This window comes from Haemaphysalis longicornis, unplaced genomic scaffold (genome assembly GCF_048455015.1).
Source record: "Haemaphysalis longicornis isolate Haplotype H1 unplaced genomic scaffold, Haemaphysalis longicornis Haplotype H1 scaffold_4, whole genome shotgun sequence".
NCBI lineage: Eukaryota > Metazoa > Arthropoda > Arachnida > Ixodida > Ixodidae > Haemaphysalis > Haemaphysalis longicornis.
Window position 1 is genome coordinate 108,609,069 of NW_027526361.1, and position 26,642 is coordinate 108,635,710.

The window sequence follows — 26,642 nt, forward strand, 5'->3', positions numbered from 1 at the left end:
GCACGTGCTGTGGTACTGCTCCAAACATCCGCAGGAAGCGGCATCTATAGAACCATCCCGCCGCGACTGGAAGGAGACGCGAAGCTACGACCGCGAACACCAACTCAGGGCAATCCAGCAAGTCCTGGGGGAGCTCGAAAAGCTCGAGACTCGCGAACCGTCAACTGCGAGCGGACGGCTCGGGCCGAGTAGCGGATAGGACGACGCCGGGCCCGCGTCACGGCGCGTAAAAACGCCGATCTTCAGGCACAAATATCCAATCGCTCTCCCGCCACACCTACTAATCTCGTCCAACGGGGCACCAGTGACCAACGAGCCATGGCACAGCGCCATGTGGTGTTTCACTTTAGCTCGGCGGCGTTCATGTGGACATTAATGCTATCGCATTCACCCTCCTAAGAATGGCTTATATGCCCTCGAAGCTTTGCTTGCTTATTTTCGAGAAATAAGCCCCTGTCCACACGAGCTGTTTTGTTATATGTCCTTCTGACGCGCTGTTCCCACGTACCCACGTACCAACGACGAAAACTTTTGCCCATGTGGTCTATCCACGGCTAACGCAATAAAACAAGCAACTAAGAAAATGAACGCGACACAACCGCGCACATGCCACTCAAAATCAAAGACCCCTCCTGGGGAAAAACACGTGGAAATCTGACACACCATTGTTTTAAGATGACGGCAGAACCACGTGCACAGTCGTCCGCAGATCACGGGCACGATGGATCACGAGTAGGACGAAGAATGAACGATAAACGGAGGGCATAGGAATGACCATCTGGAACGATTTCGAGTACTCTAGTCGTGACTGCCGCCATTCACCGTGCGGAAGACTTTCGAGGGAATTTGGAAACTTAGCAATAAGGTAATTAGTTGCAAATAATCTTGTGCTGTTAAATACTGATAATCGGTATACAGCGCATATTTAGTAAACGGCGTTATTCCCGCAGCTTCACTAGTCATCTGCTCCTGCAGACCAGGATAGCCTAGTAAATCGTGTGAAATTGTTGCACTCCCCCGTACTATACATGGGATTCATCGGCGTGGTGAAATGCTGCGGAGGTCGTTGTGCTCTATCAACGAATAAATACCAGCATTGTAAATTTTCGAGGTGCACTTGTGTCTTCAAGCAGCCTTTACCAATTGTGCCTCCAGCCAGAGTCCGTTGCTAACCCTTAAAACCTCGGCCAAGGGCGGAAAACTACCACAATAACACTCGTCGGTTGTATTAACAGCTTTGCAGTCGACAAAAGCGTCGCAGCCCAAATTCTTTACACCACGCTGCACGTGAACGTGACGTGGGACACTCGTGTGCTTATTTCGCAATCTTAGCAGAAAGCATTTCCACACTGCGGCTGAGAGCTTGGGCACCACTGTTACTAAGAATGCTGGGGTCATTTTGAAGGTCAGGGACAGATCCGCCACGATCCCCAAAGGACGGGTTGCTGGTAGAGCAATTTCGTGGATTTCCTGTGCCAAAGAACTGCTGAAGGTTCTGAGCACCAAACATTGGGATGTTCCAGGTAGAATCAGGTCATGGAGCCTCCCGAAGTGCAAGCACGCTCCCCCATCTGAAGTGGATGTTGAGCGTTGTTTTTGCGCACAACACTATCGAGAAGCAGCAAATGATTCAGATAGCTCTCGTTTTTTATGGCTTTTAAAGGGACACTGAAGTGAATTTGTCAAGCTGCCGTTTTTGCTTGCACTGCGTAGACTGGCTCAAATTAGCACACTTTTCATCGTTTATCCGGTTGACAAATCGGTAATTATTTTACAAAGCGCGAAAGAAGAAAAACTACCATGCGCGGTTTGCGGCGGCCGCACCAACTAAGGCTGTGACGTTAGGAGGAGGGGCGCCGTGATTGGACGATGCCCAAGGCTAGTAATCAAACAAGTTTCGGTTTCGGTTCTGTAAAACATAACCAATGGCGTTGTTGGATGGGCATTCTCAATATCTCACTAATCATCGTACCGCGCTTCTGCCATGTTGTCGGCTGTAAAATGCACAAGATAAGCCTCCCAGGACGGCTTGTAGTCGTAGCATTCACTAGCCGATACCTACGCAGTGCATGAACGCCCTCCGCGTACCCGCAGACGCCCAAATGTCATGCGCTTTTCGCCCATATTTGGAGCTTGCCTCCCTCATGCCTGTATCGTAAAAAGCGTGTTCGCACCAGGCCAAGGGTCTGTTCATTCTGGCCTGCGCCCACTGCCTGCAAGCAGTCGGTGCTTATGGCAACAGCACGCCAACGAGAACTCGCTAGCGCGCCAGTGCCAGCCTGCGCGCGTTTTGTGAACTAGTTCGTGTAGCCATGAACGTTGCGGCCCAAAAAAGGTGAACTCAATATAGAAAACATCGGCGGAAAACAAAAAAGTTGAGTTACAAAAAAAAAAAGCACGTACCCGCGAGGATTCGAACTCGCGACTCGCAAAACACCTGCGGTGACATACCTAGCACACCAGACCACTGAGCCACGAAGCTTTTTTTTTTTCTTTATTGCCTGCTTGGCGACAACACAACACGCACTGTTCAGTACACAAATTACTAGCTCCAGCCACCAATCGGCTGAAGGGAGTGGCTTAAAACATCTTAAATTGCGCTAAAACATCCAGAATGGGTAACCACTCAGGCTCTTCCGGCATCACTCGATAAACTTCTCTTATATAAGCAACGCTTTCAATGAAGTACTCTCGCACTGTGCGAGCATCCTCTTCGGCATTTTGAACCGCCATGCGAGTTTTCCACATAGAATGCAGACTAAGTGCCATGAACATATCATAGGGCACGCCTCCATCATTGTTTACGGGCAAAAAGCGAATGCCATAAGGCGTTAATGGGAAGTCTTTTTTCAGGGTTCGTTGGAGGATGTCCCAGTGAAACACCGCATCCCGACAGTCCAGAAAGATGTGCTCAATTGTTTCCAGCTTTTGGCATAGTCTACAGATAAGTGTCCATGGGTGTACATATAGTCCTTTTTCTTGCAGCCATGGTTTTACCGGAAGAGTGCCGCTATGAAGTTTAAAGAAGAAAGATTTAACAGAGGAACGTACTGGCATTCGTTTCACTCTTTTTAGAACATCTTTTCCTGAACCCACTGCATATAACTGACGATAAACCGGAACAGGCAGACACACATCAATCATATCTTTGTACAAACGTTTTCGCGGTACACTACTCAAATACTCCGAGGAAAACCTAACCCTTAAAATCCTAAAAGCATCCACAACTTCCCGCAAGAAGCCACGAAGCGGGATGGAAGGCCTTGCTAATATAGGGTATATATTGTACAACCGGTTTACACTTTTATTTAGTTTTGGCATTTCAAGCAGCTTAGGTGACTATTTGTTGTACTGCGCTCGTGCAGTAAGCGTCGCCCGAGTTTCCACAGTAGCTCACGTCTAGCAATTGCATTTCGTAGACGGAAAAGCGTTCGCAGATGCGTAGTCGTGCTGCTGAACGCTGTGCTTGTTCGCCCAGCGCAAAAAAGTGCTTCCCGCGCCCTAGTTTTACGCTGTACGGTAAAAATATCAGTTGATTTTATTTCCTTAGTACCTATATTGACTTCGCTGACTCTTCTCCCGCCTTCAAGAGGCCTTATATTTTCCTACTGGCGTACCAGTCAGCGAAGCGTCGCATGTGCGCTTGTGCAGCGCGCGCTTGTGTGAAGCGACCTTGACTTGGAGCTAGGTATACAGTGTACAAACTAACCAAGTAAAGAAAGGCACATTCTTCCATTCACAAACGTGTCCTGGCTTCGTTTCAACTGAGGGAACGAATTGCGACGACCCGTCGGCGGCCGGCGGACGAAACGCTGGGCCGACTGACTCTGTCTGAAGGCCGGGGAGCCGTGCAGTAACGCAGCCAATTGCCAGCTCATCCCCTCCTGACGTCACACGAAAACGCCACAGAAAATGGGCGAGCGTAAAGAGAGGAGGACAGCATTTTCGAATTAGTTTTTCTACTAAATAAAATCGCGTAAACGCGCCTAGAGTGGTCGAAACATGGCCTGGGGACTCCGGACTACAATTTGCGCTAGTAATCCCGCAATGTTTACATATCACTTCAGTGTCCCTTTAAAGGGACAGACAACCAATTTTTGTCGAGTATATCATGTTCTCTAACTCATATGAAAGCCAGTGTTTTATATAGCCCGGTAACGACAAGCAATTAATAAACAAATTGGCGGAAATTATTTTAATTTGGCAGCAAACTTCCTGAAATCGCAAGGGTGGCGGTTCGTAGTGTCGAAACTTGACACTACAATACGTGTCCCTGTCACGTGACTTGCAAACCTAGCAGCTTCTGTAACTGCTGAAACGTTTATTTATGTATTTTTAACACAAGTATTTGTAAAAGGTTAAATTGTATATGAATTTCTAAACATTATTTTGAAAATTTTAAAGACACGCCGCCCGCCGTCGCTGGGTGGCTCTCAGTGCGGCTAACTAAGCCTCCATGCCCAGAATCAACGGCCGCGTTCCATAAACAGACCCAGCGAAGGAGCTTTGACGATTCTGCCTGGGTCAGGGGCGTTTGTTCTGCCAAAATACTTGATTTCAGTTTCCAAATACACCAATGGCAGCTTAAAAAAAAAAGAAAACGTCGCGCCCGGGGAGAATCGAACTTCCCACATCGACAACGTGAAGCCAAACTCTACCTGTCGTCTATCCCGACAGATGGCGCAGTCGTGCAATATAGACCGTTGCATTAAAAAAACACACAAAGGAACAGGAAAGCCTGCGATTCAAACTTTTTTAGCTGGGGACAAGTTTCTAAATATCGTTTTCCATTTCGCATACAGACAAAAGTATGTTGCCGAGCTACTCTATGTCATGGTTGCCAGCATTATTTTTGGGAGGGACACATACGGCTCGTACATATAAAAATTTCGATTTAAAAAGTTCTAGGGCGTTATCAGCAAAACCGTTTCTCGTCAAGATGAGTACAGATGGTCCTGTAGTTCGTTTCCCCGACGTCCGGTGTCGATCAGGAACCCAATCGCCCGGGCTCCGGTTGATTTGGCAGGAGGCTGGCAGGGCGATGGTGTTTAAGTTTTTGGAGACGGCGGTCGAATTGACGAACTCGATTTGTTGGGGTTGATTAGGTGAAACGAAGAGTTTATATACAGCTATTTACAGTAGGATAACTGGGTACATGAATAATGAAAAGAAAAACTTCAAACTTCAGCTAGACGCTAGCTCCTAGTGCGCACAAATCACTCGAGCTCCTCAACTTCGTCTAACTCTCCTATCCTCGGAGCGTACGACGGCCGAGACTCTGTCTCGCCGCAAGATCCGTCTAGTTACCCGGTATGGCGCTGTACCCTAAACCACCGAAGCGATCTTAACCTCTAACGTAGGGGGCTCACAAATCCCAACCTAGCTTCAACGGTCGAGACTCCTTGTCCCGCCGGGAACTGCCCAGCTCGGCGCTCAGACAAGAACGATTTCTAACGGCCAAGTTCGGCCTTATAACACCTCGAGATCGCTCTCTCTCGGGAACGCCCCTGTAGCGTTCGTACACGCGTAAGGGAGTGCCCAAATTCACGTAGACAGCTGTCACTCAGCACGCTACGGAATATTCAATGAGGCGCCGCCATCTTTGGGTCAACGGCACGCTCGCGGACGAGCAGGAGCGCGCGACCCCGCGGGGTGAGAGCGAAAGGCGCGACAGCGCGTCGTGCTGACCGGGGCGCGTTAACAATGGAGGCTCGCGCGGCGTTCGTCCCGACTTCGGTAATACCTCCCCGGCGCTTCTCGGAATCCGGCGGCGCCGTCTGCGTTTTCAATGGGAGATTATCCCCGTGGTATTCGGTCGGCCAGACAATCCGTCTCCCGTGCGCGCCGTGACGAATTGGCGACGGCAGCAGCGTAGAGTCCACCGTGCTGAGCCACTAGACAGAGTGGCGGGTTCTCACGCGCTGCCCGGGCACTTGGCCCCTAACCTCATCAGTGTACCTTACAAGGTGCTTTATGTGATGCCCATTCATTTGGGATAGAGAATATAAACTCGACAGAAATCGGTTGTCTGTCCCTTTAAGCCTTTCTTTTGTTGTCGAATCGCCCTGCATTTCACGTTTTTAATATCAACTCTTGTGTGTTTTTTTTTCTCGAAGAAAAGAAAATTCCGTTTCCACAGCACAAGAATTGCCCGCTGTATGTTACTGTATGGCAAAATTTGTTGTAAAATACGCTGCTTAAGTAAATACCAATTCAACCTCTATGTGCCTAAATGACAGTTTCTGATGCCTGTATTTCCCTAAATCTTTTCAGTGCCTATTATAGGCGCCTGAAAACTTGATTTTTTTCGTGCCTCTAGTCCCGGTCCCAAGTCGAGAGAGAAGCGAGAGATGAGAATAAAAAAACGTAAGCGTTCGGAGATGGCAGAGGGAGTTACGTGGCAGAGGTGGTCGAAGACTCCTTTCCAAGACATTTGCAGTCAGGCAAGCAGATACGTGGCCTTTTTTTTTTTTTTTGAACAAGAAAGCATAGATGCACGTAACAATTTATTTACACGGCATATTTACACAGTAAGAAGATATTTACATGGCGACGAAACCACACACCATTCCTCTACACTGCATTTAACTGCGTCAGTATATCGACCAATATAGCACCAATTTGGTCCGAAGCACGTTCTTCAACGGCTCGTCGCAGTCGCCCGGTGAGCGTTGCCATCCCCTCTGGAGACAAGCGCTTCACGGTGCCACCGGATGTTGTGATAACCGTTCTGAGGCACTCCACCTGCACCCACCAAGGAACAGCATCAGCACGCCAAAGGAAACTAAATGCGCATAACGAAATGAACTGAGGTTGATTTGGTCACTTTATCCCGGCACCCTGTTGAGTTAATCAGTAGCGAAGCAGTTTAACGGTTGGACGAGATTGCTTTCACAAAATTTCATCGATACAATTTCTCGACCGCGACCTTATACCAACAAATGATGAAATGAACATTAACATAAACACAAAAAAAAGCTACGCTGTGCCATCTGCTGCTGTGAGTACGGAGCGCAAGCACTCCATCTGAAACCATCATTGCCCAACATCAGTACAGAAAACCAACTGCAGATTGCAACAAAGTGAGGAAAATTTTGGTCACTCTATTCCGGGACCCTCTGAATCAATCGCAATCCAGGCGGTTCATCCACCGCCCAAGGTTGCTTTGGCGACATTTCATCGCCCTAATTTTGTGATCTCGACCTATTCGGGCAAATCATAAAATGAACTATATATGAACATGAAAACAGCTACGCGTGTTATTCGATGAAATCATCAAACTATTTCGGTGTTTTAAACCAGTTGTCTGAATTTCACGGCCCAATAAAAAAAACTTCGTTAAGGCATGGCTGCGAAGTTTACATTTTCCTTCACTGAAACTACTCTTACCAAGTCATTTTCTCTTTTTTTGCCGACAGCGATCACTCAGGTTTCGTGTCTTTTGACTACTATTGTAGTTGTAATCCTTCGTTTCAAAGGGAGGGCCATGCGACCATAATAAGGGAAGAGGGGGAAGAGGCAAGGAGGAGTAGCTCAAATGGTGTGTCCCTGAACTAACCTTACCTGAACGCCATAGAAGAGATTACTGCCGTCAGCAGAGCCAGGCTACCAGAGCCAGACCAGAGCCAGCAGAACCAGTAACTACCATTCGCAGCGTTTCACAGTTTTCATGACTACGGCTTTTTTTTTTCTCGGGTTTCGTAAATACAGCAGAATTACAGCGCCTGCATTCCAGATGTGTTACATGAGCTGACATGCCGACATATTCTACGACAACATTTAGAAAGGTGCCGCGACGCCTTACCACATGGTAAAGGAATGCCAAAATAACTCCGCAAATGAACGTATTCGAAGCCCCTCCCGAGAGCAGTGGAAGAGAGAACTCGACACCTCTTGTGCCAGCAAACACCACACCAGCTGATCTAGCGGGCGAAGACGGTGGTCGCTCTAATGACTGATTGATTGTAGAGTTTAACGCGTGAACGCAACGCAGACGCCGAGGCGCACCGTAGTGGAGGGCTAACGGCGCACCTCGAACCGGCTCCTGAGCACGAGGACGCGGGTTCGATTCCCGGCTGCCGCTGCCGCATTTCTGGAGGAGGCGAAAAGCGAAAACGCCCGTGTGCACGAGATTTCGGCGCACGGTAACGATCCCCAGGTGGCCAGATTAATCCGGAGCCCTCCACTACGGCGCGCCTCGGCGTCTGCGTTGCGTCGGCGCGTTAAACCTTACAATCAATCAACGGAGGTCACGTCCTCGATTGAGCCATTCCCAACTTTCTCCCGCTTAAACTCTTTAACTTCACAATTTGAAACTTATGGGGTTTTGCACGCCTACTAGTAAGTTACACCCGGGCCGCAACTATGAGGAGCGCCGCAGTATAGGGCTCCGGATTAATCTTGACACACGGGCGTTTTCGCTTTCAGCTTCCATTTCAAAAGCAGCCACCGTGACCGGGATCGAGCCCGCGTCCTTGGGCTCAGCAGCTCAACATCTTACCCCGAAGCGCTGGTGTCGTTTCCCTTTCTCGTCCCTGTGTCTGTCTGCGCTTAAGTTTCACTCATGGATGTTCACCAACTCGTCTCTCCATTTTGCTTCCCCTTTCACCTGAGTCAACGCGGCTTTATATTTCCCAAAACAGGCATGAATTGGCCGAATGTTATGCTTTTTTTTTTGCAAAAGACAGTCGCTATGCGCACACATTAATACGACCTTCTTTTTTTTTTCACAACTAAATTTTGCGTTACTTCAGGTTTCAACGTTCATGATCAGCATCTTTTGCCACCCTCTCACTCAGCCAAATACGGATCGAAAGTATTTGACTGGTCCTGTAAAGTCGTGGAATCGCCCCAACCCCAACTCCCTCCCCCTTTCTTTTTCTGGAATAAAGCGCCTCCCGTGCGAGAGAAGAGCCCAGAGAGAGCGGTCGCCTTGCCTCCGTCGGGTGGCCCATGCAGGGAGCCCGCAGTATTACGAGTCCTGCTTGGCAGAGCAACCGCGCCAACCTTCGCGCGATCGCCTCCTCCTTGGTCGTGGTGGAGCTTGCTGCACCGCTGGCGACGTGGCTTCGGCGTCCCAGTCCGAGGACGAGTTCCGCCACGAAAAACACGTAGGCGGTCCACCCCTGCGGTGCTTGCGTCGGTGCCATGTCTGGGAGCAGCCACTCGCGGTTCACAAACACCGTTCCGCAGCATTTATACAGCCTGTACAGGAACCTGGTCCCCCCGTTCTGCGTCTGCGTGATTGGCGACAAAGCATTCACACATTTTCGTTTAGAGCGCCGAGGGACCGCGCATACAGTGCGGTGAATCGGTCTTATTACGTCTAGATAACCCGCAGTTAGCGTAATCGAATCGATTGATTGTTTGATTATGCGGTTTAAGGCGCCGAAACTACGTGGCTTATGGGGCGCGCAGTAGTGGAGGGCTCGCATTCCTACTTTCCTCGAATCGAATCGCATCAGTACTTAAAGCGCATTTACATGGAAGCAACAGTAGCGTATCGCATTTGATTCGCCGCATTACCATAGCGCATCGCATCGCATGTAAGAAGGACCATTCGCTTGGAGGACGCGTCGCATCCAATGCGCTCAACCAGGGTAGATCGAGAACGCAAATGCGAGTTCCCGAACGCGGGTAGCACCAGTCGCATCGTATTTGTGGAGCTAAGGAACAGTGAAAAGTAGGGTGCCTCGATGCGGGCGCGCATCGAGGCACCCTAGTGGGAAGGCACCCACCGCGCCGCCCGCGAGTGCTTCTCGCACTACCCCAAGCGGTTTCGCGCGCGCGCCATCTGAACTTCGGAAGAAAAAAATTCCCCCGCATTTCCCCGAGGGGGAGAATGTGAAAGTGCGAATGCACGGTTGTCAGCCCGCTTGCGGCGCTTGCGCTCGGCCCCCGCAGCCCACCGCCTCGCCGCCTTCTCTTCCATCTCTTCCATCGGGTTTGTACTATCACGTGTACACCACGCAGTTATCAAGCCGCTATAACGCCGCTGAGTCGCCAACGCACGCCGCTGACGACGTAGTTTGAATGCGTTAAAGATATAAGGCGCGTTACTCACACTTATATCAGCGTGGCGTCCGTGGCTTAGTCGGTAGAGCGCCGCGCTGCGGCCGCAAAGTCCTCGGATCGAAACCTGGCGCCGGATGCTGTTTCTTTTTTAAATATAGAGGAGCACTGCGGACGCCGCCGACGCCATCGCCGCCGCCGGCGGTGGATGGTTTGGGGTCGCTTATGAAGTGCATTCGCACTTAAAAGTGGCATCCAACCCCAGTGCTCCCGCCTCGGCGCGCGCGACATCAGAGAGTTTTAGCAGAGCGGGCCAGCGGGCAGCGGAACGGAGCGGACGAGCGGAGGCGCCACTGCGCATGCGTCAGTACGCTGATGCGGCCAGCGGCTTTACGACGCTGCGAGCTCGCCCGCTCGTTCGGTCATCCCAGCGCAGCGCGCCAGCGGCCCGGCGAGCGAGCGTCGGCATTCAAAATGGCTGCCTGTAGCGCGAGCGGCGGTGCGTCGTCATCGCGCACGGACGCAACCGAAATGCGGCAAGTCAAGAAGCCCCGCAGTGCTTCACGGCGTACGAAGACCAGTGCATTTTGCGGGAGGCGGCCGCGACGAGGCCTTTTGGCGACGACCACAAATGGGTTCGCGTCGTCGCCACGGTGAATCGGGCGGTGGGCCGAGAATTGACACTCCGCGGAGTTCAATATTCCTCTCAGACTAGTTCAATTTTTAACGGACAGATGGCGCAGTACAACGCTTTCAATTTTAGGGACCTTACTTCGCTGGAGGCGGCAGCCGATCGCTCAGCTAAAACTCTTTTATTTCGCGCGTCGTTCCGCTGGCGCTGCGCTCGTCCGCTCCGTTCCGCTGGCCGCTGGCCCGCTCTGCTAACTGGGCGTCCGTAGAGCAAGCTGTCTTGAGCTCCCCCCTTGAGGCACGGACGCACGTGAACTGTTTCCTTGGTATTTTTTGCGAGCGCCCCGCGCAAGCCTGGACGACGTCGGGCGCTCCTCGTGAGGCCCGTGTTCACGTGCGCGGTAACGGCGGGAGTAAGACACGGGATTTTCTGATGACGGCGCACACGTTGCGGCCAGCAACAACAGATCTGCTGCTAAAAACAGATGGAGATTCGTCCACGCTGCCGCAAGCAACATAATTTGGAGTCGAACAGCACTCAACATTCTCGCGTGGGCGAACTTCGCGGGCCGCCAAAACGCACACAAGACACTTTCCCGCTACTGGAATCTGGTGACGCCGGAAATGCGACCGTATACAACCCTCAGATATTACACAGGGCGGCGCCAGTCTCCAATGCGCATGCATTAAAACGCAAACGCATCTTATTTCCCCGATTCAACGAACCAATGCGATGTGCTACTGCTGCATTCATGTAAACGCGCTTTCAGATACCGAAGCTTCTAAAGTAACTAGCAGTGACTTGTTCAAAAAAAAGAAAAAACTTTCCAGAAAAGCTTCATTAGGGACAAAGCAGATGCTGAAGAAAGCCCATTTTAAATAACTGGTACACACGAGGGGGATGTGCTGTCAGGGCACTAGAATGTTGGCGTTCCTGAGTAACGTACGAGTCAAACAAGAGCTTTAGCATAGCGGCTAGCGTCGGCTAACGCTACTGCGGCGGATGACGGGGCCCGACTGGGCAGATTCGTTCCGCAGGGCCGGTCGCTCTCCTCGCGGAGCCCGCACATTCGTTCCAGCGAGGGGCGACCTAATCACTCTCCCCGCGTGCGCATGCGCAGTCGTGTCCCGGTAACCCGCCGTAGCGTTAGCGGACGCTAGCCGTTATGCTAAAACTCTTTTTGGCGATTACCTAATACCCCCGTCAAGCGTACTAGAAAGAGGGGCCATTAGACAAAACAATAGAAATACTACTTTCTCCCCCAAAAAATGACACCAATTTTATCGCTTACTCGAACAAATACCATAGATATAAAACAAGGCCGATGAAGCATTGGCAACTCCCAGAACACTTTCCGGCGATTTGCATCTGACGCCACAGGATTTTGCTTGAGCGAATGGGGGCCGTCGACCTAAGACCCCCCCCCAAAGAAACATGCCTAGGCGAACGGTAGCGAGGCCTCTGGTTATGTTTCCACTTGTCACTTGAATGCTAACTTGCAGTTGACACACGATAACTATGTATTTAGAGCTTGCCTTGCGAAATTTCGAAGCTTAACCCTTTCGGCCCTGGTGTGTATATTGACGCCATCACATAAATGTTCCTCTAGCACATAGATAACGGAACCAAAACTGCTACTTTTTTGGGGAATTGTTCTTCATTGATGCCGATTGCGATAATATCATTGCTGTTTCATTTTAGTGAAGCTGCACGCTACAAAGAAGAAGAAACTCGGGTGAAGAGTAAATAACGAAATTGAGGCTGAATAAAATGGCAGTCCGAGTTTTATTCCCAAGTTTGTAAAAACGTGCTCTATAAAAACGTGCTATGAAGCTCATTTTTTGTTTGTCCGTCCATGTAGTTACAAATCTTAGGAAAATATGCAAAAGTGGTGTCTTTGCTCGACATAAAATTTTTACTTGCCAGGTGCCCAAATTATTTGCCTCATTAATAAATCTGTGATGCATTGCACTTCCAACTCTATTTTTGTTTGGGGGCTTATAGGGCCCTAAAATTTAAGACAACACGCGGAAAACATTGTTTTGCTTGAGATAAAAAAAAAATCAAGGCTGAAAGGGTTAGTTTCAAAAATTGCCTTTTGCGGCGGTCACGGAGCTGAGTAAGTTACCAAAGACGGGCTCCTTCAAATTGAACAAGTTGTACACTGTCTTCGTGGCAAAGTGCGCTTGGGTATGCTTGCGTGACTGGAGTGAAACTGACGGCGCTTTGCTAAACACCGAATGACAACGGTGGGGCAAGAGATAACCAAAACCGACGAGATCCAACTTACGACGACACCTAAGCACTCCTTACGATGCAGTGAGCGCGAAAGCATTAGTAGCTGTCATAAAGGCAATGGCGAACGTTCGTAAAAGCAGTGGCCAATTTGTACGTGCTTCTTGTTAAACGCTACTTTTAATTGGCTGAAAAATCACCGCTGACGAGACTATGGACCCATCGTGCAAACGTTTTTCCGTGAGCGCACTCAGCCCTAAGTGCACTCCCCTTTGCCGTATGACTCCGCTAAAAATGCACCGAGTGACACTCCCAGCAAGCGCAGTTAACTTACGCGCGCGCGCGCGCTTGACAGTGTGAGAGAGCATTGAGGACGCAGTAAGTCGCGTGAAATTTCGCATGCTCGCGAAATATTTGTCGGGGCCAACCATAACGTACACATAATGCTGTATAGTAAAAATACGTATTTCATAACAGCTTGTATGCTATTTTCCCGAATGCAAGGGAAGACGAAGTTCTCGTACAGGCGGCTGCCTGAACCCAACCTTTTTGCACAGTTCGAACACATTTTCAAGAAAATTGCTTACTGCACATGCCTTTTGGAGTCCCTAAATCCGAGAGAGAGAACAAACTTTATTCGGCAGCTGGGTACGGCAGGTTTCCTTTTCGTTAAATAACCAAACCCTTGTAAGCTTTCGTTCACCTGCATCTTGTGCAGGTTCTCAAACGTTCCAAAGGCTTCTTTTGCCACAAAAAAGGCAATGTAAGAACCACTTGAGCTGACTTCCAGAGGCTTCATTTCCAATCAAAAAGAATATACTGTAAATACCACCGATACTTGAGTGAAGTGACAATTTTATCGGTCTCTTATATTTAGTGAATAGTAACGACACATGGGCTGTTGGTACGGCAACATAAACACAGGACAACCGGAAAAGTGTACAGCAGCACTCTGCACTTCTCCTGTAGTCCTAAGTTTTGACGGTTATTTTAAATATGTTGTTAATTTCCTTGAGTTAGCACAGTAGGTAAAGCCGCATACTCGCGAACATACGGTCGCCATAACCTGCATTCGGCGTCGAAAAAGACGAGCCAGAGAATTTGCCTCAAAATCACTGGTCGGCATCAATATATGGATCTGGTATAAAATTGTCATGGAGAATATACCTCCAGGAGCCGCAGGCAGTCTTGGGCAGCGGCTCCAGCCTCTTCAATGCCTATTGTTGCGTGGTGGATAAAATCCCACGCCAGATTCTCCAATTCCTGCGAATCCGCTCCGCTCAGATCTGCGGAAAGCAGGGCGGTGAAGGATTATCCAACAGACTTTCTCTGGTTTAACGGCGCAGTCATACGCACGCATTGCCTTTCGGATAATCGACGCCTTATTAATTCAGCTACCCTACCTTGGGCGGCTCTTGATGTGAGGCCTTGGCGTTCTCCGACCTGCGCAACAGAGGAATGGTGAATAAATCAATTTTATTAGTTTGATGAGGTAGAGGAAAGCGGATATATAAGGTGCGACAAGCCAGGATGACGAGGAAGATGATGTGAAGTTGGACAATCGCCTCTGTCGGTATGTGCCGGCAAGGTGTTGTCAGAAAGGAACCGGCGAAAACGCCCGAGGCATAGAAGTGACGGGGAAAGAAAAGGAAGAGGAGACTGTGGCTGGTGATCGCGCAGCGCGAATTCGAACAGCAAGGCTTCTGAGGGCTGTGCGCAAGATGCGGTAGCCGTGGTGTCACGAGGTCGGCGTCAGGACGCCCGAAAACCCAGCAAGGATGCAGTTTCAGCCGTGCCTTACGTCGAGGGCCGCGCATTTAACCACCGGCATCGACTGGGCGACGTATCGTTTCCCGTGCCCACCACCAAGAGGTCGCTGAGAACCGGGACTGGCTAACGCATAAGCATTGAGTGCGCACTACCACGTGACACGCTTAATCTGTCACGGGCTGGTTTCTTGACTAAACTGTGAACTGTTGTTATTCCTTTGTCACCCTCGCAGAACTTTCGATTTTTAGGAGAGAGTTTTGTACCTCACTCTGCTCGTCACTGTAACGTCCGTTCCGTTAATCGTGCCGTCTAGATAAATGTCCGTCCCCCCGTACTTTACGCCCGTCTCAAGCTCCTGTCTCGTTTGTGCGACGCGAGTTTCGAGCCCCAGACACCAATACCCCCACAATTAGTACTTGTTGCGAAAACGCGTGAGAGAGGTATAAGCGCCGCTTTTAAATGCCCAGCCAGTAACAAGTTCTCGAAGGCTGCGCTTTCGAACAAGAAGGGGCGTCCGAGAACTGCCGGACAAGAGCGATGCGTGAGAAGGGACATTATCGCGGGGCAACAACCAATCTGGACTTCACGCAATGCTAACCTCTCGGAGAACGCAGCTCCTTTTGCACGCGGTGAAACGTGACACAGTTTCTTCGTACTATGGCACGCGTACCGGCATAAAATTTGCGCAAGTTTCGGTCCAAAGTTCCCCCGTAGGTGCCTACGCTAGTACTTCGCGATCATATACCCTTTCATACGGGCAATTTCAATCGCAATTAAGTCGATCCGGATCGAGCTCAATCTGGATCCGGCGCTGCTACACGGCAGTTTCAATCGCGATCGAGCCCGACCCCGCTCGAACTCAATCCGGGTTTCCCAAGCGCTACTGCGGTTTCCAAGCGCGATCGGACGAAAGTGGTGATACTCTTGTTGATAATTTCAACTAACGTCAGAAATTGTGTCAAATAACTATACCCAAATAAACGAGCAGTAACATTCATATCGTTAAGTATACCTACGGCCGCGAAGTACATTTTTGGCGCCATCTGGCGTACGTGAATGCAAGCGGTGCAACCTCTCTATCGGGATTGAAACATGCCGTGTAGCAGCGGCTGTGTGTCGAGCGCGATCGAAAAGTCAATTGGGCTTCACTTCAATCCGGATTGAAAGTGCCCGTGTGATAGGGGTATTAGCTAGGACCGTCGTAGATTGCAGCCGAGAACTCTATACGCGCCGAAGTTACACCCGTGCTACGGCGCGGTGTAGTGGAGGGCTCCGGATTAGTTCAGACCACCTGTAGATCTTTAACGTGCGTTAAAATATCGATACACAGGCGTTTACCCTTCTCGCCTCTATCAGAAAAAACGGTCGCCGCCGCCAGGATTGATTTAGACGTGCGTCCTTGGTCTCAGCAGCACAACGCTTCAGCCACTGAGTCATTATTAAGTTGGGTTTTATTGGCGCAGCAGCCAGATCTGGCTATAATGCGCCAGACAAAAAGTTAAATTTCATTTCTCTGAGGTAAAATTCTCAGGTACAAATGGGGTTCAATTACAAAATCAAATTTCCTGTAAAAGTTTGATCGCACACAATTTTTTTTAACATTTTTTAAATGGAACAAGGGGTTCATCACCTAGCAGTAAAACAGGGCGCAATGGGATGTAAAATTTATAAAAGTGAGAAAAGAATGCACGGTGCTTGCTTTCATAACTAGGACAATCACTAAGTACGTGTATTACTGTCAGGCGTTTCCCACATTGCTCACATAAGGCTTTAGCCACTGAGTCATTATTAAGTTGGATTTTTTTTGCGCAGCAGACAGATCTGGCTATAATGCGCCAGACAAAATGTTAAGTTCCTTTTCTCTAAGGTAAAATGTTTAGGTAAAAATGGGTGGGATGCAATAGTAAAATCACATTTTCTGTAAAAGTTTGATCGCACACAATTTTTTTTAAAAACCTTTCAAAACGGAACCAGGGGTTCATCATCTAGCAGTAAAACCGGGCGCAATTGGATGTGAAATTTATAAAAGTAGGATAAGAATTCACGGCGCTTGCTTTCATAACTAGGACAATCACTAAGTATGTGTATTCTGTCAGGCGTTTCCCACATTGTTCACATTCTGGAGGGTCTTCACCTAGCAAAAGAAAGTTGTGCGACTAGCCCGTGGGCATCGTCCCACTACGGCGGACAGTCGCATTACAGCTAAGAGTGCATTACGGCTGAGCGTCGCAACACGGCGGAGAGTCTCACTACGGCGAAAAGTGCGTTACGGCTGAACGTCGCAACACGGCGGAGAGTCTCACTACGGCTAAATGTGCGTTACGGCTGAACGTCGCAACACGGCGGAGCGTCTCACTACGGCGAAAAGTGCGTTACGGCTGAACGTCGCAACACGGCGGATAGTCTCACTACGGCGAAAAGTGCTTTACGGCTGAACGTCCCAACACGGCGGAAGGGGGACCCTTTCAGCCGATCAGCCGTTCAAATCATCTGCAGCTAGTTGCGTTCAGCATTGTCGCAGATGGGCGTTACGGGCAAGAGCCTGCATATATATTTCGGCGTGTCTTTCCCGCATTTTCATTGTTTTCTGGGACTTGTTTTATTTTTTGTTTGTTAATTAATAGCTCTCCATTGTATATCTTCCACGTTTTTGCATTAAAACAGTAGCCATTATGCCATCAACCCTAACCCCGCGCGCAGTATCCCTTAGTTGTGTTCTTCAGTGTATTTAGATTGCTATTGTAAAATATACACCTTGTGGCAGAAGCTGCCAACGCCAGAAGCCGCCAACACAAAAAAAAGCAGTCGTTGCACAAGACAGAATCATGCGCATTTTCCTGAATCGCCGACAAATGCCGGTCAAAGATTTCGTAAGAGCGGTAAGATTGCTTGTAAGATTGTCTGTTTGAAAGATTGATTGATTGATTGATTGATTGATTGATTGATGGTTTTACGCGCCGACGCAACACATGCGATGAAGCTCAAAATATCCCCAGTGAATTTCCTTTCCTTTTCCCGTCGCAAACCACAACCCCCAAGGCGCGCCGTAGCGGAGGGCTCCGGATTAATTTTGACCACCCGGGGATCTTTAACGTTCGCCGAAATCTCGAACACACGGGCGTTTTTGCTTTTTGCCTCTATCAGAAAAGCGGCCGCCGCGGCCGGGATTCGAACCCGCGACCTCGTGCTCAGTAGCGCAACGCGTTAGCCACTGAGCCACTGCGGCGGGTTGTTTGAAAGATTGACTGAAGGATTGAATGCTGTAGTGTTTCCTCTGTCCACTTTTCGCCCATCCTGCGCCATTTGTTAACCACTCATTTTGTTTTATGAAACCCAATTTATCTCATGCCTACGCGAAGATGACGACGGTGGTTGAAGGCGAAGCTATCTCGTGATGGATTCTTTGGTTGGCCAATCGCTAGGGGCATCCTGCCACAATCATCATCAGGGGTGCCTGGCCAGGCATGCGCAGTGCGGGTGTGGACGCCGCACAACGGCGCCCACACAATGGCGGAGGGAACAGGATCGACCATAAGCTGCTTCGCATCTAAAAGCAAGTTTTAGGTACGTTAAGATAATTTCTTAAGAGGACACAATAGTTGGAAGGAAAACAGGTCAGCCCATTTGGATCAAGGCACATCTATTTTGATGGCAGTTAAAGACGGTGGTGCCGTCTATATGCAGTATGCATTGAGGAATTAAAACAGAGAGGAAGATCATTTGTTAAATTAAAAGGAGCAATGGGCCCAAGATCGAGCCTTGTGGAACTCCTCTAGTAACTGTGACAGGGTATGATATTGCTGTAGAAATTAATGTCTGTTGCATGATTAGTAGACGGCTTCGTATCAAGTTATGGCAGGACCTGTTACCCCATAACGCTCAAGCAAAATGAAAAGAACGTCATGGTCCCTTGTGTCGAATGCTGCCGAGAACTCTAAGAAAACCCAGCAGCAGCGTCACAGCGGTCAATGAACGATTTAATTTTGTCTGTTAGGAACACAGTCATAATGTTAGTCCATCAGCCGGAAAACAATGAAAATACGGGAAAGACACGCCGAAATATATATCCAGGCTCTTGCCCATAACGCCCAGCTGCGACAATGCTGAACGCAACTAGCTGCAGATCATTTGAACGGCTGATCGGCTGAAAGGGTCCCCCTTCCGCCGTGTTGCGACGTTCAGCCGTAACGCACATTTAGCCGTAGTGAGACTCTCCACCGTGTTGCGACGTTCAGCCGTAACGCACTTTTAGCCGTAGTGAGACTCTCCGCCGTGTTGCGACGTTCAGCCGTAACACACATTTAGCCGTAGTGAGACTCTCCGCCGTGTTGCGACGTTCAGCCGTAACGCACTTTTCGCCGTAGTGAGACTCTCCGCCGTGTTGCGACATTCAGCCGTAATGCACTCTTAGCCGTAATGTGACTGTCCGCCGTAGTAAGATAGAACCAGCCCGTGTCCCCGACTCCTAGGCAACATAGCCCCACTTCTCCATATCTTTTTTTTTTTATGTCTGCAGCTCTGCTACTTTCTCAGGTGCGGCTTCATAAGGTGGAGCTTATTTTCATTTACTACTGACCATTCACACTGCCACATTTTAATTACTGACATTTTTAGCCTCCTCCTGTAATCCTCGTAGGGTAAACAGGTTCCTGTCCCCTCGACCCTATGGCGCATGATGGGGTGTACAGCTCACGCAACTTTCCTTTTTTTTCTAATGCATGTTCTTTTATTATAAATGTCTCACCTTGTGCGGAAGAAAAGTTGTTTCGGCTTGCTCTGGAAAGTCGCACCCTGTAGTCACGTGCATGCTTGCAAAGTTCCTCTCCAAGTGGTTCTGGGACGGTACAGGGTAGGAACTTGCGCTGGTCACAAGGGCGGCCTGATGTCGGGCATCCGCACTGCTCTCCCGCTGAGAAACGCTGGTTGGCGCTGCTGCGTTTACACGGACACGCCGCGCGCTCTTAAATGAGCCATGAAGACAAAATACAAGTTTGGTTCATTAGAAAGGCTGCTTTGTCCTGATAAAAAAAATGATGCCGATTTCGCCGCAAACTTCCACAAAATTACGGAGATATTAAAGAAAACGTGTGGAGCTGAGGCGACTCGCTAGCCAGTTTTCGGCAACTTTTCTATGACGTCACAGAATCTTGTTTGGGCGATTGACGGCGGTCGAACTAATCAATCGCCAGGACACATGACTGGACGATTGTAGTGGGGCTGCTAGTTCCGTTTGATCGAATCACTTGAATGCTAACGTGCACCTAGCCCACTGAAAATTATGCGTTCAGTGCTGGTCCATATGACGTCACTCGCGCCGATAACACGTCAATGTGGCGCGAAATTTGAAAGTCCTTAAGTATTTCTTGCGTTTTCATCGGTGGTTAAAAAACGTCTTTCGTGGAAGGAATGAAGCTGAGTGAGGTATTAAAGTCTAACTCTTTAAAGTTAAACGAATTTTTATTATCTCTTCATGGACCCTTTAAGCAGACCTTGAAGACAAAATACAACCCTTTGGTCGCTCACGCAGCTCTATTGCGGCCACTGACGACGTTTTAAAAAAAAATCGCAGGAATTATTGAAAAACTTTCAAATTTCCCGCTAACCGACATCCACAGTGACTTATTTACGTTTAGTACTCATTTAATTTTAGTACAGCTGTATCGTACCCTTGAAGGGGGCTCCTGTCTTCGATTTTAAATACAGTTCTACTACGTTAAATATCCGAGTTAATGACGGGGAACACAGTCTCCCAGATAGCCAAATCGGTAACGCATTTTACGTGTAATTGGAAGAAGCGGGTTTGTCTCCACTCTGGACGCGTGTTTTTAAAGTCAAGCTTTCATTGGGACATCCCCCGCCCGGACGCTGCTTCAGCTGCTGCATTCTGGCCGGATGCGCCAGTGGGTGCGCTGCCCAAGATAACATTCGCCTTCCATTATCTCGGCTACCGCCCGGCTGCCTTTCACGTTTGGTGTGTTGCAATCTTGCAGTAAAGATGGGATGTTCGTTGCCCCAAAGTCCAGTGCCGATCAGGAGGAACCTAATCGCCCGGGCTTTGGTTGATTTGGCAAGAGGCTCGGTGGCGATGGTGTTGAAGTTGTGGCCGAATTGACGAACTCGAGACGTTTGTATTTTATCAAGGGAGACGAGAAGTTTATATGCAACTATTTACATTAGAGTAACTGAATACATGAGTAACAAAGAGGAGAAACTACACACTGCAGTTAGACGCTGGCTCCATGTGCGTACAAATCGCTCGGGCGCATCAAACTCTCCTATGCCCGGAGCGTACCAAACCGTTCGAGAGGCGACGGCCGGGACTCTCTGTTCCCGCCGTAGGACCCGTCTAGTTGCCCGGTACACAGCTATCCTCTTAACTTCCGACGCGATCCTCGAATCTATCCTTCGCTTAGGGGGGCTCACTAATCCCAACCTAGCTTCAGCGGTCGAGACTCCCTGTGTCGCCGGGAACTGCCTAGCTGAGAGCTGCGGCAAGAACGCTCATATACGGCCAAGGTCGGCCTTATAACACCTCGGTATTACTCTCTGTCGGGAACGCCCCTACAGCCTCCGTACATGCGTAGGGGAGGGCCCGAATTCACGCAGACAGCTGTTACTCAGCCATTTGCCGAATAATTAAGCGCCACCGCTTACGGGTCAGAAGCCTGAGCGCAGGCGAGCAGTTAAGCACGCGGCGGCGAGAACACATACCGACACCAAAGGGTCGGGGAGAAAAAGTGGCGGCTACCAAAGAGCAGCCGTTCCCACGGTGGTGTGCGACACATGAATCTCGCGGCAAACACCGCCGCGACGACGATATTAGTTACCCCTTCTTTGCCCGCTACGCAAACAATCCTCGTAACTTGCCGCGGCCGTGTGCCTTCGGAAATGGACGTATTCCTGAGGCGTTCTCTTCATCCAGACAAGCCGCCTCCAGAACGCGCCGCAGCGAATTGACGACGGCAACCGTGTAGTATCGGCAGCGCTGCGCCTCCAGAGTCCAGACAGAGCGGCGCGGATCTATCCTATCACACGCAAGAAGGTGGCGCTTGGCCACTGACTTCGTGAGTGGTCCTCACAATTTCCAAATGCACCGCTGGGTTTTATCTTACACCAGATAACGCTGGCCACTGCGCACTACTCCGGTGTGGCCAGGAAAACGCGTCGATAAGACTGACCTGCCCGTACCGCTCCCGCAGGGCTGGCCGGAAAGCAACCAGGAGGTTGAGACGTTGAGTGTAGTTGCCTCACGTACCTATCGATGTACTCGCCACTGCTGACCATTTTGAACAGACGAACGACGAGCATTTATTAAGAGAGATGGCTAAAGGCCGCATGGGGGTAAGGTCGGTGGGAAGGAAGAAGACATCAGTGATGTCCTAATCACGCGCATAAAGTCTCTGATGCGGCCCTGTGGACGGATCCAGTACTCGTAGGCAAGGACCCAGGCAGGCCGATGTGTCGAGCGTGGCCCTGAGATCTATGCAGTCCCATACAAGGTGGTCTATGCTGGGTTTCGGCGCCTGCCCACATGCATCACAGACGTACAGTCATGGACAATTCAAATGCGAACCGCGGAGCGCATGGCCGAAGATACCGGTGCCGTCACCTGGCAGCGGCCGTACAAAACGCACAGACATGCGCCGTTGAGATTACGGGAGCGAGGCTGCGTGTCCCACTGCGATATGTTGCCCTCTGCTCGCTCGCATGCTTGCTTTGTCGCCAAGCCGCGAGAGCGCTGCAAGCACTGAAAGTACCACCGCCCCTGCAGCTGAGGGTGTTGGTCGCGTTGAGAGCAATGCGGCGCGTAATTGCTTGCGGATGCGGCCAGTGCTTGCGTGGGAAACGCGTGGCAATCCAATTCCTGGTCTAATCAGAGGCGCGCTACTAAGATACTACACGCAGCCCACCAGGCCAATTCCAATTCGGAAATACTGGAGTCGCTAGCCAACAGATATCTACCTATAGGCACTTCAGATAATGCGGACTACCCACCTTACAGAGGTCCTCCAATGTTCGCTCTAGACGAGCCATTTAGCGTCCCCGAGCCCTCGCGGCCCTCAACGGACGTTGTGCTCCCAGTCCGGGCGGAATTTCAAACAGATTTCTTCGCAACATGGATGACGAGTCGATCACATTCCTTACGGAGGAGATAAATCGCATCTGGGAACGGGGCGCGGTTCCGGAGTCGTGGAAGCTGGCGTCAGTATATAGTCCTGATCCAGAAGCCGGGGCACGCTCCAGACATGACTAATCTCGGACCGATCTCGGTCACATCGTGCATAGGTAAAGTGGCGGAACATGTTATTAACCACCGCATCTCCAAGCACATCGAAGACCACGGTCGCTTTCCGTATAACATGATCGGCTTTCGACTGTCCCTTTCGACTCAGGGCGCCATGAAGCTCATCAAGTATCAGATCATCGATAGGGACACGAGGGACGTTAGAGCCATCCAGGCTTAGATCCAGAGAAAGCCTTCGATACTGTCTCGCACGCCCACATACTCGATTCTATCTCGGAGCTGGGCCTTGGCCAGAACTTTCACGCGTTTATCAGCTCGTTTCGTACACATAGAAAGGCCACGCTAAAGATTGGGGACCTCAGGTCAGAGCCCATCGAGCTGGGCACGAGGGGGACGCCGCAGGGTTCGGTGGTATCCCCGCTCCTGTTTAACATTGCCATGTGTAAATTGTCTCAGAGACTCTCGGAGGTCAAGTGCATCAACCACACACTCTACGCTGACGACATTAACGTATGGTGCTTCGGAGGCTGCGAGGGTAGGGTAGAGGACGCACATCAGGAATTGCTAAACAGAACAAAGGCTTTCCTCGCTGGGACGGGGCTTCGCCTCTCCTCGAGCAAGTCGGAGCTCCTATTGTGCAGACCTAGTAAGAGAGGGGTTAAGCCCAAGGGGTGGGTCCCACTACCAGAGGTTAACCTTGCGCTCCACACGAGCGACGGACACCCCATTCCCAGAGTTGAGGTTATCCGGGTTCGCGGTATGCTCATCGAGTCGAACGGTAGTAACAGGCACACAATCGCCAAAATCACCGCTAAGACTGATAGCATGATACGGTTAATTACTCGGGTCTCGAACAGTCGAGGAAGTATCAAGGAGGACAATTTCTTGAGGCTCTTCCATGCATTCTTGATGAGCCACATCACGCACGTGGCGGCCATGCACTGCTGGCAGAATCACGAAAAGGCTATAGGCTCAATTTACTAATTCGTAAAAGCATCAAGCGCGTGCTGGGTATCCCGATGATAGCCAGCACAGAGAGGCTCATGCAGCTCGGGGTGCACATCCCTTTAGAGGAAATCATCGAAGCGCAGCACACGGCTTAGACTGCCAGGTTGTCGTCTTGGCCCGCTGGCAGGGAGATTCTGGCGGTTCTGGGCTGTAATCCATCCGGAGGAGTGCAAGGTTGGCTTTACTAAGGAGCAGAGAGCTGCTATAACTATCTCCACGTTTCCCCGCAACGTGCACGCGCAGCACAATGCAGGCAGGCGAAGGGCCAGAGGCGAGGCCCTACTAAAACAAGTTCGCGACGACCCGCACTCCGCGTGCTTTGTGGACGCCGCGCAGTACGGCCGATCGGCAAACTTCTCGGCAGTTATGGTGGATCACAGTGGCACAGTTCTCAATTCTGCGTCTTTCAGGAACACCGCCCCAGCTAGAGCCGAGCAGGCCGCGGTGGCTCTTGCTTAACTTGACGACACCGGCATCGAATTTACACCGCTTCCCGCACTGCCGTTAGGGCCTTTGCATCAGGTTCCATTACGGCCGAGGCATCCTAGGAAATAAGGTCATTTCCTCACACACCATCATCTGGTTTTCCGCTCACCTAGGGTCGCACTTGTCCTGTTTAACTAACCTCAACGAGGTCGCCACCACCCGCGCGTGCGAGATAACCAACCGTGCCGGGTCGGACGGAGGCGGTTCCTTCGGGATTGGTTGGGAGGTATTCAGAGACCCTTTATTCACGTTCAACGAGATTATTCAGCACTATAACCTGGTCAGGCGAACGATTCCTCTTCCGCACGAGAAACTCTCCAGGCGGCAGGCAGCCACGCTCTGATTGTTGCAGACCAGGTCTTATCCTAGTCTATCCACTCTCAGCTTCTACACGGACACTTTTGAACCGGACTGCCCGGATTGTGGCGAACGTAGCAATTTAGATCATATGCTCTGGCGGTGTCCCTCACTTCGGGGCCCTCAACGCATAACCGAGGAAGAGTGGCGCTCAGACTTGAAGAGCCCCTATCTACTACACCAGCTAAGGGCCGTCCAGAGGGCCCACGACGCGGCGGTGAGGCTCGGCCTCCCCGCCCCCATGTGGGAGCGGCCCGCAGCGCTGCCGCCCTGAACGGCGGCGGTGCTCCTCAGGACCTTCAAGAAAGTTCATTGTATGTCTGTCTGTCTGTCTGTCTATCTGTCTGTCTGTCTGTCTGTCTGTCTGTCTGTCTGTCTGTCTGTCTGTCTGTCTCCACATGCTAGAACTATAGCAGACATTCCCGTAATACTAATCTCAAAATTCACATTTGTTATGGTTGACAGGATTGTGAGTAAATAAAACTCTTATATGTTATCTGTCACTTAATTTTTTACTGTTTTTTTTATTTCTGCGTTTCTTTGAATCATTTTTAAGCACTAGTCTGAGTCATTTATATTTGCTCAGAGTCCCGTTATACCATTGAGGAACAAACTGGGCAGGTTTTTTCATTCCGTTGGACGCTCACAATTTAGAGTATACCTTTTCTGTACCGCGACACGTTCCCCGCGGAGTTCAGTACTGAGGCCTATGGAACGTAACTGTAAGCAACGCTGCTTTGCACCACTCACCCTGAGTCTGGCTGGACGCCAGACGGATCCCGAACTGCAAGTCGCCTCCTAGCGCGTCACGCCTGAAGGATGCGTAGTGGTGATCCATTTCCTGCCGAAAGGAAAGAAACAGGGCAGAGGCTGGTACAACAATCAGGGCCCTTCCTCACCGTGAAGAGAAAGTCCAGTGATGCTGGCGCTCTGGTTGGATTTGTGTGTGTTGGGACTTAAATATATTGGGGATTTGCAATATTGAATTGTAAGGGCCCAATCTTTGCGAAATAATGCACCCACTGCTTCAGAGCACTCGGCCATGGCTGCATCTTTACGTCAGAGACCAGGGACACAAGCGACTGGCGGGTAGGAACAATGGCGTCTCTAGTGAGCCGCACACGTGGCCGCCGAAAAGCGCACGGCATTGCGCAATTTCAAGGGGGAGAGAGACGTCGCGCGTGGCGAGTAGTGTACACGACTCGGGAAAGAGGAGGCGGCGGTGCAGGAAGTGTAAACTGGGGCTGTGATTACTATACTCGGTTACAACTCAAGAACGGCACCACCTCATGTAGTGTATCACTCCGCCAAAGCGCCGGACCCGTGACGTCAGTGCGCGCGCGTTTTGAAAGGGGTTTGCTATGAATGCGTGATATCGTCTGCCTTGTCTCACGCAGTTTGTTTGTCGTCACTGGAGTCGTTTATAAGCATATTAACTCCAAAAAATCACGGGAACTGCTCACGCCATGTTCAAAATATTCCCAGTAACGCCCTACTTGCGCCGCGCGGAGACACATCCGCCTACGGTGATAAGGCACAGCGGCAACTTCCGGTGCCGTTCTTAAAGGGACACTGAAGTGAATTTGTCAAGCTCCTGTTTTTGCTTGCACTGCGTAGACTGGCTCAAATTAGCACACTTTTCATCGTTTATCCGGTTGACAAATCGGTAATTATTTTACAAAGCGCGAAAGAAGAAAAACTACCATGCACGGTTTGCGGCGGCCGCACCAACTAAGGCTGTGACGTTGGGAGGAGGGGCGCCGTGATTGGACGATGCCCAAGGTTAGCAATCACACAAGTTTCGGTTTCGGTTCTGTAAAACATAACCAATGGCGTTGTTGGATGGGCATTCTCAATATCTCAGTAATCATCGTACCGCGCTTCTGCCATGTTGTCGGC

The 26,642-nt window shown here is 50.3% G+C and overlaps 1 protein-coding gene across 1 annotated transcript; it reads right to left on the reverse strand.

Annotated features, from left to right (window-relative positions):
• Window positions 1-6,503: 6,503 nt before the first annotated feature.
• On the reverse strand, window positions 6,504-25,787 carry LOC144179919 (uncharacterized). The gene is made up of 7 exons (XM_077708339.1): window positions 25,767-25,787; window positions 25,494-25,584; window positions 19,392-19,579; window positions 14,281-14,320; window positions 14,045-14,163; window positions 8,937-9,236; window positions 6,504-6,744 (listed from the first exon to the last, which is right to left on the reverse strand). The coding sequence occupies exons 1-7, from the start codon at window positions 25,785-25,787 to the stop codon at window positions 6,574-6,576; spliced, it is 930 nt and encodes a 309-aa protein (XP_077564465.1). The 3' UTR covers window positions 6,504-6,573.
• Between the last annotated feature and the right edge of the window lie 855 nt (window positions 25,788-26,642).